This window comes from Haliotis cracherodii, unplaced genomic scaffold (assembly GCF_022045235.1).
Source record: "Haliotis cracherodii isolate W230 unplaced genomic scaffold, xgHalCrac1.p SCAF_14, whole genome shotgun sequence".
Taxonomy (NCBI): Eukaryota; Metazoa; Mollusca; class Gastropoda; order Lepetellida; family Haliotidae; genus Haliotis; species Haliotis cracherodii.
Genome location: NW_027266269.1, coordinates 24,786,802 through 24,801,495, shown reverse-complemented (window position 1 = coordinate 24,801,495; position 14,694 = coordinate 24,786,802). Strand labels below are relative to the sequence as shown.

At 40.0% G+C, this 14,694-nt stretch overlaps 1 protein-coding gene across 2 annotated transcripts; it reads right to left on the bottom strand.

The window, feature by feature from the left end:
* Positions 1 to 981: 981 nt before the first annotated feature.
* LOC139461124 (vacuolar protein sorting-associated protein 72 homolog) lies at positions 982 to 14,537 on the bottom strand. 2 transcript variants are annotated; one of them, XM_071242669.1, is made up of 7 exons: positions 14,456 to 14,537; positions 13,883 to 14,002; positions 12,474 to 12,626; positions 10,466 to 10,565; positions 6,614 to 6,808; positions 4,639 to 4,786; positions 982 to 2,411 (listed from the first exon to the last, which is right to left on the bottom strand). In XM_071242669.1, the coding sequence occupies exons 2-7, from the start codon at positions 13,991 to 13,993 to the stop codon at positions 2,084 to 2,086; spliced, it is 1,035 nt and encodes a 344-aa protein (XP_071098770.1). In that variant the 5' UTR covers positions 13,994 to 14,002; positions 14,456 to 14,537; the 3' UTR covers positions 982 to 2,083. The 2 variants fall into 2 exon arrangements, with proteins under 2 accessions (XP_071098770.1, XP_071098771.1); XM_071242670.1 differs by having other exon boundaries at positions 14,510 to 14,515.
* Positions 14,538 to 14,694: the final 157 nt, after the last annotated feature.

The following is a 14,694-nucleotide window of genomic DNA, read 5'->3' as shown; positions in this document are numbered from 1 at the left end:
AAAACAAAAATCAAATGTTGAGTAGTATAATAGAGCCACAGCACAAAACAAACACCTACTTATCAAAAGAACATACTTTATTTACAGTTATTTTCATTGTAGGTGACAAATAGTTCACTGGACCACCAACCCAGGAGGTACCTAATGCAGTACATAAATAACACTACATCAAGTGATGACAACTTCCTGTTGAACAATCCCTTCTGGTTGGGGAATATATGATGCACTGAGTTTATGATATACAACAAACTGTCTATTTGTTACACTGAAATTATGTTATAGTGAGTGAGTGAGTTAAGTTTAACACCACTTTTAACATTATTCCAGTTATATCGCGGCGTGTCAGCTTAATGTGGGAGGAAAGCCCGAAGTCATGCAGGTCTCAGACGTTTACCACTTCGGTGAAACCCACGAGCACGGGTATGGTGCTGACAAACCTAGAAACATAATCGGGGCGAACCGAGATTCGAACCCACAATCATAGGTTTCTGGCATGCCCAAGGGACGCAACTCTGCACAGCGAATCACAGCTCCTTAGACGACTGAGCCACCCGTGCCCCCGAAATTATGCTATAACTCCACATATTGAGTTTATAGCAATATCTTGATCTAGACCGGCACTGGGCACCAGGGCATTGAGCTTCAGCTGAGTTAGTGATATAGCCAAATTCTAGCAATACCATGGCGGGGGGACACCAGAAATTGGTGTGAACTCATGTGGAGAATAGTACCTACATGGGGACTCAAACTCAGGTCTTCGGAGGATGAGCGAATGCTTATATCACTGGGCCACCTCACTGCAACTAACTTGCTCCCTTGGGTGAGTGAGTGAGTATGGTTTTACGCCGCTTTTAGCAATATTCCAGCAATATCACGGCGGGGGACACCAGAAATGGGCATCACACATTGTACCCATGTCGGGAATCGAACCCGGGTCTTCTGAGTGACGAGCGAACGCTTTAACCACTAGGCTACCCCACTGCCCTGGAGGGGAGGGGGTGGGATATTAGTGCTATCAGGAGATCCCAGTTGATCTTGAGATGTATTCAGTATACAACAGTTTTCGAAATTAGCATCTGCCATAGGTACATCTAATGTCGTGACTGTACTTCCAAATTTGTTTTGATTGTTTGTTTGTTTGTTTGTTTATATGTTGTTTAACATGTCACTCAGCATTGTTCCAGCTAAATAATGGCGGTCTGTAAATAGTCTGGACCAGACAATCCAGTGATTGACATCATGAGCATAAATCCACGCAATTGGGATACGACATGCATCAACCAAGTCAGCAAGCCTGACCACAAGCGAGCCTACAACAAGCATAGTCGCCTTTTATGGCAAGCATGGGTTGCTGAGGACCTATTCTACCCCTGCTCTTCACAGGTTCCAAATTTGTATAGGTCCTGAGGGTATGTAGTAAAATTTACTATTGGTCAGAATAAGATGCAATTTATTAAATGAGGATCTGAAGAGTTTGGTCAGGGCCTGCAGCATCTAAAGTCTGTGGGTCCTGATGGCAGCCTTGCAATATTCTATATTTCCAACGCTGGAACACAACAAGTTGAGTCCTTTGTTTGTCAATGACAAGGCAATGTCACATGATTGGAGCGTTACCTTAGGATTAATTACCGTATTCGACATAATAAGCGCCCACAGCGATATTTGCTCATATTGGCTAGTGAACAATCCCAATTAGCACCCCGTACGATTGATCAATGTACACAAGACTTATTTGTTTGTGTATAATACGCTTTTTTGTGTTATATTCGCCCTTAATTATGGGCAACTAAATTCTGGAAAATATGTCTGCCATGTATGTATGCTATGCACATACTTTTCTTTTGTATCATTTCAGGCTGTAAGCATAATCTACAAAATTTACAATGTTTTAACTCAAATTATTTTCTCACCAAAATTTTATTCTAATAAGAGCCCCCTTTTTCTACTTTTGAGAGCGCCCGGGGCTCTTATTACGTCGAATACGGTATGTCATTTCGAATCAGACTCAAAATGAAACAATGGAGGTGTGTGAGTCCATGGCTACCCTGGATATTCGAGGATGTGCACAATCCCACGAGCACAGCTATGAAGACACGGTCACTGTCTGCGATGTTGATGGCACGGGGGTCTTTTCTCTCTTCTTCTGTTGAAGAGCTCTCTGTCCCTCCAACTGCTGGGAATACGCGTCTCGTATACACCGGAATGCCTGGAGTGTGGAGTAGGGGGTCTGTGTGATTGGATCATAATACTTAGCAGGCTGGCGTGTGATTGGACAGAGCTGTTTCGCAGGTGGCCTTGACCTCTTCTGGGGGAAAACATCCTTGTATGTGCCTTCATCTGTGAACGTAATAAATGTCCGTTCACATCGCTCCCCTGTCCTTACAACATCCGTCTTCCTGTGAGCATCCGAACTGAAGACAGAATATTGAGAGTGAGCAGGCTGTCATGTATTCCACATGTCAGCTTAATGTGGCAGGAAAGGCAGTTTTATGCAGAACTTTTTTGGTAAAACTAACACCAATGGTCTGGGCATGGTATTGGTTGGGTTGGTTTGTTGATGAACGCAGCAATATTCCAGCTATATGATGGCGGTCTGTAATTAATCGAGTCAGGGCCAGACAATCCAGTGATTAATATCATGAGCATCGATCCATGCAATTGGGATCAATGACATGCATCAACCAAGTCAGCGAGCCTGAGTACCCGATCCCGTTAGTCGCCTCTATCGACAAGCATAGTCGCCTTTTACGGCAAGTATTGGTTGCTGGCCATGACAACCCAAGGATCATAATCAGGGAGAATATGGAAAATAGGGGTGACTATTCATCTTGAAATCACTATTGCGATAATTATTGATATTGCAAGCAACTATTGTGATAAATATCGATAGTTTTCAGTGTATCATTTTAGATGGATTTTAGAGTTGAATTAAACTTTGGAACTGAAGTTTCCTTTAAATATGATAACCATAACAACAAATAAAAGTAAAGTTTGAGAAATGTGAAGTTTTTTTACCCTAATAATTTAAGAAAAAGAAACTTCAACATTATTATTTTTAACTGCGAGCGTGTTTTGGTGACTCAATCGGAAATATGGTAAATACAGTCCAAACTATCGATATTCCTAACTGATTTAACAATCGATTTATTGACTTGAAGTGCCTACCAATAGCAATATCGCAATTTCGATTTATCATGACACCCCTAGTGGAATATTCAAGCAATATCACGTCCGACACCAGAAATGGTCTTCACACATTGTACAAATGTCGGGAATCGATCCCGGGTCTTAAGTGTGACGAGTGAACACTTTAACCACTAGGCTACCTGACTGCCCCACAACCAAGTGAAGAGAGGTATATATGCATGGCAGATTAACATTGACATCAACAGGTAATAGATGACAACTAGCAAACAGGTTTTTGTCACTCCAGCATGATAACGGTGTAAGGATTTACATCAAAACATGGCTATATATATGCAATAAACCAGAAATTGTTATCATAAACGTTTTCTTAAATATAGCTGCAGCGTTGAACAAACAAAGTCATAGCTCGGCATGACACCTTGATTTGGCAGGAAAGGTGAGGTGAGGTGAAATTGGGTTTAACGTCGCGTCCAAGATTATTGCACTTATATAGCGACGTGCATGCACGTGTATGTGTGTGTGTGGCTGCTTGTACTAGTCCGGACTGATGCCGATTTATAGTGCTAGCTCACTGAGATACCATGCCGCAGTTTAACATGAATACCCCACTCAGACACAGTATACTGACATCGAGCCGACCAGTCCTTGTTTTAGCCCCTTAATGCCGAGCGCCAGACAGAGTAACAACAAGTACAATCTTTTAACGTCTTTTTGTATGACGCGGCCCGGGATCGAACCCTGGACCTTCCGCTCTCCGGGCGGACGCTCTACCACAGGACCACGGAGGCGGTCTGGCAGGAAAGCCTGTAGTGATAAACAGGTCTAATCATGGTTGTCACCCATGATCATTGGTTTCTGACATACCTAAGGGAAACAAGTCAGCATGGCAAATTACGGCGCCGATGCCCTCCAGGCCTGGCAATGAATGACACAGCCTTTTTACATAATCATCTCCTATCCAAATGTTTTAACAAAAAGGCCCCGTGACCTTGAGTGAGTGAGTATGGTTTTATGCCGCTTTAAGCAATATTCCAGCAATATCATGGCAGGGGACACAAGAAATGGGCTTCACACATTGTACCCATATCGGGAATCGAACCCGGGACTTCGGCGTGATGAGCAAACGCTTTAACCACTAGGCTACCACTAGGCTACCCCCCCTGTGACCTTGAAGTGAGTGAGTGAGGTGGATTTAACGCCGCTTTCAACAGTATTCCAATTATATCACGTCGTGTCAGCTGAATGTGGGAGCAAAGTCCGAAGTCATGAAGGTCTCAGACGTTTACCACCTCGGTGAACCCCATGAGCACGGGTATGGTGCTGACAAACCTAGAAACATAATTCGGATGAACCGGGATTCAAACCCACAATCATAGGTATCTGGCGTGCCAAAGGGATACAACTCTGCACAGCGAATCACGGCGCCTTAGACGACTGGGCCACCCGTGCCCCCTGTGACCTTGAAGACACGCATGACCTGGAGTATCCCACCTGTCTTCATCAACATTGATGTCCGGCTCAGTGACGACCTCCTCCACAACAGGCATGGCTAGTGACTGGTAGCGGATGATCGGACCTCGGTACGCCTGCTTCGTAACCCGCACTTTCTTCTTCTCGGATTCCAGACGTTCGTAGGTTTCTGACAACATAACAGATGGTACTGAAGCTATTGCTGAGTCCAGGTGTTAATCATGGTAGTATGGAGATACAGTTCCCTGGCTAACAAGACGGGCAATGAACAGAACTGAGGGAACATTCATTCAAAATTGCAAATAAAAGCAAAAGTGCTGGGAAACAAAAATAATACTTGTGTTTCAGGTACCAGAATGACCCATTGCTTCCCTTTTTAACCAAATGTTTTTTATCACCGCTGACAAAAGCTGATGAGAAACCCATGTTTTACCTTACCTGACGCAACACAGTGTTATTGGTCAGCATCAGATAAGATTTGGTTGGTTGGATTGTTGTTTAACGCCACACTCAGCAATATTCCAGCTATATAATGGTGGTCTGTAAATAGGTGAGGTGAGGTGAAATTGGGTTTAACGTCGCGTGTGTGTGTGTGTGTGTGTGTGTGTGTGTGTGGCTGCTTGTACTAGTCCGGACTGATGCCGATTTATAGTATTAGCTCAATGAGATACCATGCCGCAGTTTAACATGAATACCCCACTCAGACACAGTATACTGACTCCGAGCCGAACAGTCCTTGTTTTAGCCCCTTAATGCCGTGCGCCAGACAGGGTAAGAACAAGTACCATCTTTTAACGTCATTTGGTATGACGCGGCCAGGAATTGAATCCCAGACCTTCCGCTCTCCTGGCGGATGCTCTACCACAAGACCACGGAGGCGGTGGTCTGTAAATAATTGAGTCTGGACCAAACAATACAGTGATTGATATCATGAGCATTGATCCACGCAATTGGGATCGATGACATGCATGAACCAAGTCAGCGAGTCTGACCACCCGATCCCGTTAATCGCCTTTCACGACAAGCATAGTGACTTTTTACAGCAAGCATGGGTTGTTGAAGACCTATTCTAATCCGGATCTTCACGGGTCGCATCAGATAAGAATAAAAACATTGCATTTAATCAGAAAAGTCCATATTTAACACTGGAACAAAAATCACATGGAGTCATTATTTTGACCTACAAATTGCAGAAAGATTGTAACTACATAATAGTCCTAAACAAGACAACGTCGTTAAACATTGTACAAAAAAATACTATTAAAAAATAGAACCTGACCTACTGACCCATAGTTGTTGGGTCCATGTTACCTGAAACATAATTATATTTTGTCTGGCCTAAAGGTAGAACAAACACCAGGGGCCATTCATGAGACTCTGGCACATCACTGATGATGCAGAACACCTACGGTCTTAAGTGCAATGTTAATCCAAAGTTTGTTTAGCAGTTAGCCATCATCAAGACTTCTTGGAGATTCCATGTCTCAAGCAGCATGGGCTTGACTAGGAGGCAGGTTTCGTGACTTTGTTTATTCTGCGTCATCGTACCACAATATCAATCAAGGTTTTTTCCTATTCAAGACTCAAGATAAACAAAAATGAAACGGAAAAAAAACAAAATATCCTAATTTAATTTTCAGCTGTTGGCTCCAAACCTTACCATAGCTTCAAACCTTACATTGGCTCCAAGCATTACTTTGGCTACAGAACACTAACATTAGGTAGGTGAGAGAAAAGTTGAAATTTGAGTAAAAGGCAACAAGTCAAGTGGTTATTACATTGAGTTGCAAAGCAACCTTTTGACAGATGGATGGATGGACAGACACGGATGGACGGACAGGCAGTTTATTTATTTGTATTGTAAATATGGCCAACAGACACAACTCACCCAGGCTCTTGAGTCAAAGGCACCAAGTAAAGCAGTTATTACATTGAGTTGCAAGGCAATCTTTTGACAGACAGACAGACACACGCTCACAGACAGACAGCAACTCACCCAGGCTCTTGAGGTTCAGCTGTTCTGTGATCTTGGCCTCAGCCAGAAGTTCATCCTGTGTGAGGCGCCTGACGGACGTCACATTCTTCTTGGCGGCGATCTCCTTCATCATCTTGTTCTTCTGCTCCCGCTCTTGCTCTCGCTTGGCGGTCGCCTGGGACTTGACAGCAGTCGAATGGCGCAGCGACTTCCTCTCTACAATAGACACAAGTCCGTATTTCATTGGACATTCAGGGGTAGAAACTAACATAGTTAGTCCTTCTAATGATAACATATAGCAAAACCCTTAAAAACGGCAAATTTCTACTCATCCTTATGATACCTGAACTATTGAGTGAGTGAGTATGGTTTTACGCCGCTTATAGCAATATTCAAGCAATATCACGGTGGGGGACACCAGGAATGGGCTTCACACATTGTACCCATGTCAGGAATCGAACCTGGGTCTTCCACCCCCTTAAACTATTGGCCAGTTTGAGAAGGACTATAGGACTAGTGCCAATTTCTAACTCTGATATTCTGGTGGCTGCCTGTACTGAAAAACGTATCCCAGACAATGCTAAAAAATAATAATGATGCTTTAGACTTTTGAAAAAATTATGAAATCGCCCGCCACAAAAAATACATTGTTGCAAGATAGTTTTAATAAAAAAATATTTATATATGTGGTTTTCAAGCTGCAGCTGAAAATATATCTCGACCTGCTCAGAGGCAAATGTTCGGCCCCAAATCTGCAGCAAACATCAGCAAAAATTCCCAAATTAAGAAGTTCTAATATCCTGTACATACACTGCGTAGTTATAACTGATGAGGAGCGGTGGGGTAGTCTAGTGGTTATAGCGTTCGCTTGTCACGCCGAAGGCCTGGGTTTGATTCCCCACATGGGTACAGTGTGTGAAGCCCATTTCTGGTGTCCCCTGCTGTGATATTGCTGGAATATTGCTAAAAGCGCCGTAAAACCATACTCACTCACTATAACTGATGCCATGGTGTTATAGCTATCACTAGTATTTATTTCACTGGTAGAGGGCCTATAAGGAAGAAGAGGCCTTAACGTTTAGATTTACATTATTGCATTTAATGTAATGTTAAAATCCAATTTTAAAAGACCTCTGAATGGAAGAAGAAAAAAAACAATTAAATATACAAATTTTCAACAAAATAATTACATTGTCCCAATTTATTTACAAATCCTAGATTAATCCCTGTGTCATAGCCTGGGTGACTGAGTAAGATTTCACACTGCTTTCAACACTATCCCAGCCATATCTTGGCCAGGGACACCAGAAATGGCCTTCACACTATGTGGCGTATATAACCCAGGTCTTTGGTATGATGAGCGACCGCTAAAGTACTCACGGAAATGAAAAAAACAACTGTTTTTCTCAATTTAAAAATCGACACAACGTGTTACGTAGCTATAAATATGAAATAACAAAACAACTCGAAAAGTACTAGTCTGGATTTGCTAGTTTGATCTCAGTGAACAATACAAAATGTACTTTACAGGAGGAATTTGTCTGCACTTTCAACATTCAAAAATAAAACTAAGTCCAAATTGACATAGCAGAAACAGACTATAGGCATTATGCACCTGTTCTCACCTGTCGTCAAGGTGTCATAGGTCACCTTGATCTAATTACACCTCGTTATACCCTGTTTCACAATAGTCTGTTTTATTCACATTTTTACTCACTTTTACATGTAAAGAGGCATAAAAACATTTGATACGCTGTATTTGTGCAACGGCCAAATAAGTACTAATTTAGTTGTTTGAATATTTACATATTTTGTATATTAACTGCATGTATTTAAGATCTGAGGTAAAAAAAACAGGTTTTTTTTCATTTCCGTGAGTGCTTTAGGCTACCCCACTGCATCATGACAGCTTAAAGAGTACCGTATTCGATGTAATAAGCGCTCCGCTGTAATAAGCGCCCACGGCAATATTTCCTAATATATTGGTTAGTGACCCAGCCCAAATAGCACCCCTTCCGATTAATCAATGTACACAAGATTTATTTTTTTGCGTATAATACGCACTCGTGAAACCTTAATTATGGGCAATTAAATTCTAGAAAAATATATCTGCCTTATATAAACATTTCAGGCTGTCAGCACACACCACGAAATGTATCTTTCAACTGTTTTTTTTTTCACCAGAATAATTCTAATGAGATCCCTCTATTTGTAATTTTGAGAGCTTGGCGCTTATTACATCAAACATCGACATGGAAAGAAATGGAAAGAATGTTCAACCCCCTGCCTGCCAAATCTTAACATTAGATCAAATCAAACCATCCTCTGAAGGCTAACTGCATCATCTACGGGTTCATTCTTTCGGATTTTCACCAAACCCCCTCCGAAATAGGCTCATAGTGGGTCACTACGTCCAACCCCAATTCTTATGAATTTTCGAAGCATCCCCAGAAAGACATTTGTTGCACTAACAAACCGGGTCATGCAGCATTTCAAATGGACGTCCAGGTGGTGGTTGATGCTAATGGTGATGTCTCTCTGTCATAAAAAGGTTTGTAAGGAACAAAGCTGATGTTTCTTAAAAAATAATTAACTTTTTCATTTATACTTTTATTATCGTTTGTTTCAACAAAGAAAATTACTGAACATGTTACGAAAAGCTACATACACATTGTCATGTGTGCAAATGATATGCTTTCATAAAATGTTGTCGTCTCATCATCAAACCATTTACGGATAAGGTCTACTATCATCAGCCTATGTAAAGAGTTGTCGCAAAAATACTCTGAAAATGTTCTGATATTGAACATAACAAGTTCTGTTGGGTTATCGGCAGCCATTATTATATGTTAGCTATGGATAGATTCATGAACTGATACGTACGGTTTCTGTGTAAAAGGCTTGCAAATTTAGAGGTACTTTGTTCATGATTGATGAAAATCATTTTTGCAATAAAGAGAAATAACTCCCAAGTGAAATAATTTTTCCCTGTCCCTTTGATAAAGTTCATGATTCAATAACTATTCCACTTAGGTCATAAATTGTTTTAGAAACTAAACTATGTATACAGTATTCAACGTAATAAGCGCCCAGGGCGCTCTCAAAATTAGAAATAGGAGGCTCTTATTAGACTATTATTTTGAGTTGAAAGATCGTAAATTTCGTGGTTTATGCTGACAGCCTGAAATGTATATATACAACACAGATATATTTTTCCAGGATTTAATTGCCCATAATTAATGGTGCATATAATATACGAGTGCGTATTATACACAAATAAATAAGTCTTGTGTACATTAATCAATTGGAAGGGGTGCTAATTGAGATTGTTCACTAGCCAATATATTAGCAAATATCGCCGTGGGCGCTTATTAGAGCAGGGTGCTTATTACGTCGAATATGGTATTAATAGACATGATAGATGAGCCCCCGAATGTATTACTAACAGACTACCTTCATATAATAATATAAGTAAAATATTACTGAGTGTGGCGACAAACTAAACACACACTGTTTGAGCATTACTGGGTTAGAAACTAACAGTACAGTCCACTAGTCCTTATAATGAGTGAGTGGGTTTAGTTTTACGCCACTTTTAGCAATATTCCAGCAATATCACAGCGGGGGACACCAGAAATGGGCTTCACACATTATACCCATGTCGGGAATCGAACCCGGTTCGTCGGCGTGATGAGCAAACGCTTTAACCACTAGGCTACCCGACCGCCCCTTCTTATAATGATAGCATATAGCAAAACCCTAAAAAAAGACAAATTTCTACTAGTCCTTATGATACCTTTACCATTGGGCAGTTTGACTAGGACTATAGGACTAGTGCCAATTTCTAACACTGCAATATGAGGAGAAGTCTACCGTTTGAGGAGTAGATCTGGACAGAAGAAATCTCAGACTTGGCCTTGTGTTTCTTTCTCTCTGCCGGCTTTCTCTCCGAGGCGTCTTTCTTCACAGGCTCCTGAAGAGAAGAAAGTGTCACACATTCTTCATGTTGATACAAATGATTATGTTGAACATGATTGGCTACGAAGCAAGCATTCTCCTTTATACCAGCAAATGACCAGATGGACTAACGTTTCCCAATAATAGAAGGGGTGGGGCTTGTGTTGCATTACTGCACTGTACAATGCCAATAATGTTGTTTTGTTTATTTTACAAGTAAATTTGTATATTTGTATACATATCCATCTCACACAATACAGCGAGGGCATTTGGCAAGTACATATCATTACACACTAGGGCTGTTACGATTCATTCGCGTATTCGGTGAATCAAACCGTATCCATTCATGAGTTGAATTCGTGGCCACTAGAATCGAATATTTATGAATATGCAAGCATATGCATCTACATAAAAAAAATACCCATAAGAACATATTTTATGCATAGATTTCTTCATAAGACAACACTCTTATACTATTTAATTTGACAGTATTGTGGTCACTGGTCATTGTTGCATTTGAGCAGATACTAGTACCTGGATAAATGCAGTATATAATTGAATAATATATTTAATAATATAATAAAAATTAACAAACCATGTCAAATAATTTATGTTGTTGTTGCCTCACTGAACATGCTGAATATGACAAATAATACATCAACTGCTGACTTGTTATTGTATTCGTGAATTATTATTCGTATTCGCTACCCTATATTCATGATACAAACTGTATTTTCCCAAGTGTATTCCTTGCGGCCCTATTAAAAACATCATAAAACTCCCAAATTGAAATCATCCAATATATCGAGCATGAAAAAATTATATAGTAATACGTATCGGGGAAAGAATGAACCTCCTCAATATATCGATATACCGATAATACACCATGCCCTTACTAATCAGATGAGTAGGGCAAGGTTAAATTCAAGACATTCTCAAGTGAAGGCATCTATTGTCTATACTGTATTGGGATTTCTTCCCCTGAAAGGCCTAGAGATGTGCAGTGTAAATGACATACCCCAATATGAAGAACAAATGAATACGTATCACAATATGTTTGGAAAGTATTGGTACATTGTGTTTTTCAAAATCATGTATATTTTCATCTTGATGCCAAAGTTAACAAAAGCATGAAATGTCAAAAGTCAAATTGAAATAATGAAATCGAAATGAAAAATTAGCAACTGTTCCCTGTGATCGAAAAAGCTTATATTCGTGACCAGCATCCTGTACATAATGTGTCTATTACTGGTGCATTGCGACCATAGAAACAGGAGACAAAGTTGTAGACGACCACAAAGTTGTCAAATAAATCCTGTACATTATGTGTCTATTACTGGTGCATGGTGACCATAGAAACAGGAAACAAAGTTGTAGACGACCACAAAGTTGTCAAATAAATGCTGGGAAAGTATTTTATATTCAGGTTCATATTTGTTTGGTTTCTTTGTTGGTTTCTTTGCGCTTTGCAATAATATCTTTCCGTTCCATTAACACCTTGCAATTTGACTGCATCGGACACCATCTGAATATAAATTCTCTAGAACCCTCATAATCCAAATCTGTTTTGATTATGTCATAGATATGGTCTGGAGTTGGTTGGTTTGTTGTTTAACATCGCACTCAGCAATATTCCAGCTATATGACGGCGGTCTGGAAATAATCAAGTCTGGGCGAGACAATTCAGTAATTGAAATCATGTGCATCGATCCACCCAATTGGGATTGATGACATGCTTCAGTACAGTACTGAAATGGAGCAGCCATACAATTTGTTTTTACATAAAACTTCTTTTTTTTTAAAAACCTCAGGAGAAGTATTTTTTTCAAGGATTTCAACAGATTATTATTTTGTTTAAATCCCAGGCCCTCAGCATATCAATGGACTTGCTCTTAACAAGCCTGTTTGCAGACTGTCTCCTTACCTTATAAGCTTTGGTATCCACGCCCCTCTTCTTACGCAGAGGTTCATCATCGTCCAAATCGCTGCGGGCTTCGTCATCTTCATCAATGTCTATGTCAGAGTCTGTTGCATCCGATTCAGAATTCTCAGACTGGTAATCGTTGTCTTCAACTTCCTGAAAGGCAAAGGAAACATATAGAGATGATCATCACATACTGTCATACTGAATTTACATAACCAGGGTCAGAATTTTTGTATTTCATGAGTGAAGGTTACCGTGTTCGACGTAATAAGCGCCCAGGGCGCTCTCACAATTAGAAAGAGGGGGCTCTTAATAGAATGTTATTTTGGTGAAAATAAAAACAGAGTTGAAAGATAAACTTTGTGGTTTATGCTGACAGCCTGAAATGTTTATATACGACAGACATATTTTTCCAGAATTTAATTGTGTATTATACGCGAATAAATAAATCTTTTGTACATTGATCAATCGGAAGGGGTGCTAATTGAAATTGTTCACCAGCAAATATATTAGTAAATATCGCCGTGGGCGCTTATTAGAGCAGGGCGCTTATTGCATCGAATACGGTACCCATATTTTGTAAAATCAGTATGGCACAAATGTGAGTGTAATAATTCCTTTATTACCAAATGTAGGATAGCTACACGATAAATCACAAAGAACACTGAAGAACGAAGCGTGGTTTATTTCACGATAAAACATTTCTCTATCATGACGTCTTTTTTGGAGGTTTGAATATGCTCTTGCAACATGATGGCATCATATATTGAAGAACGTTATATTTTAGAGGGAAGTGTGTAGTAAGTTGTTACCACAGATGTAGCAGGGCTACGCAGATAAATGATCGCATCCAAAGGTTGGAGAGATATGACAATGGGTATCAGGAGAAAAGGTACAGTTAATCAATGTGAGGATTGTGAGAATATGCAGGAAATACCAAACTCAACCAACAAGTTCGTAGAATGGACTTGTTCGACATTTCCGAGGTCGGAATCTATTCAGGATGCCATCATTATTAAAATTTGGGAAAATATTTTAAAAGCTTGTACATTTTATCAGCATCTTTAAAGAGACTGTACATAATGTTGATATCTCATGTAAGAAAAAAAGCCCTGCCACCACCATCGCTCGCATCTCTGATCACAGAATTTTGTATTGGACAGCTACTGGTCGCGTCATTTTTTTATGAATCGAGCTAAAAACAAATCGAGGGTGATATGGAGATATATTACACTCAGTTTACTGTGCCTAAATCATTGCACGTCATTAATGTTACTGCTTTTTCTGGTCCAGACTTCACCATTCACAGGCAGCTGTGATAAAGCTGGAATACTGATTGATAAATGAAGATGTATCTTAGGGGACAAGAATTACTGACAAATTCTGTTGAGGACAGCAAGCAGTCTCACCTCTGTAAAGCCCCCATATGTTGTCTTATAGAAGTCATCTTCCTCCTCGTCATCAAGGAGACGAGCCATCTTAGCACCAGCATTGCTCCTTTTCTCTCGGGTTGCTGCCATGGTTGATATCTGAAGACAAAGTCCAGATTTCTCTTAAATATATATTTGAAGTATCTAGGCTAGAAACAACAATCCAGTATGGTGGTGACTGATGAAGGTTTGTGAGCATACATCACGTAAGTCATGCACCAAATGTAATTTTCCATTAATGTTTAGATTTTGATATCAATTTCACGAAAAAGAATGAAGTCAAAGTGTCAAAGAAAACAATTGTTTTTGTCCCATATTAAGAATGGAAAAGACATTCCATTGCATATTTCTGTTCAAATGATTAACATGTGCAACAAAATTGAATGGTTCGATAGAGATTCTTTGGATAGTTAGTCTCGTCTCGACTGAAGAGAGAAATCGACCAGTTTTTTTGGCAAAACAACAACAAAATCAGTGCAAAGTAAATCAGAAACTGAAACATTTAAACTGCACTCAGTAGATCATTGCACAAAAATGTCTTTTATAACCCACCTTTCTTCTGTAACCTTTCTATTCAACTGATACCCAAAACAAATCAACACATACCGCCACCGGAAGTTTACACTTTTATTACCTCCGCAAACAAAGAGTAAAGACGATTATCTCCCTTGTCTCATTTCGCCAACAAACTCCACGCCAGCGTATGCAACCCATATTGTACTGTAGAGTTCTGGGAAAGATATATTGTGGTGGGGAGCTCGATATACTTGATCACATCAGAGACCATATAA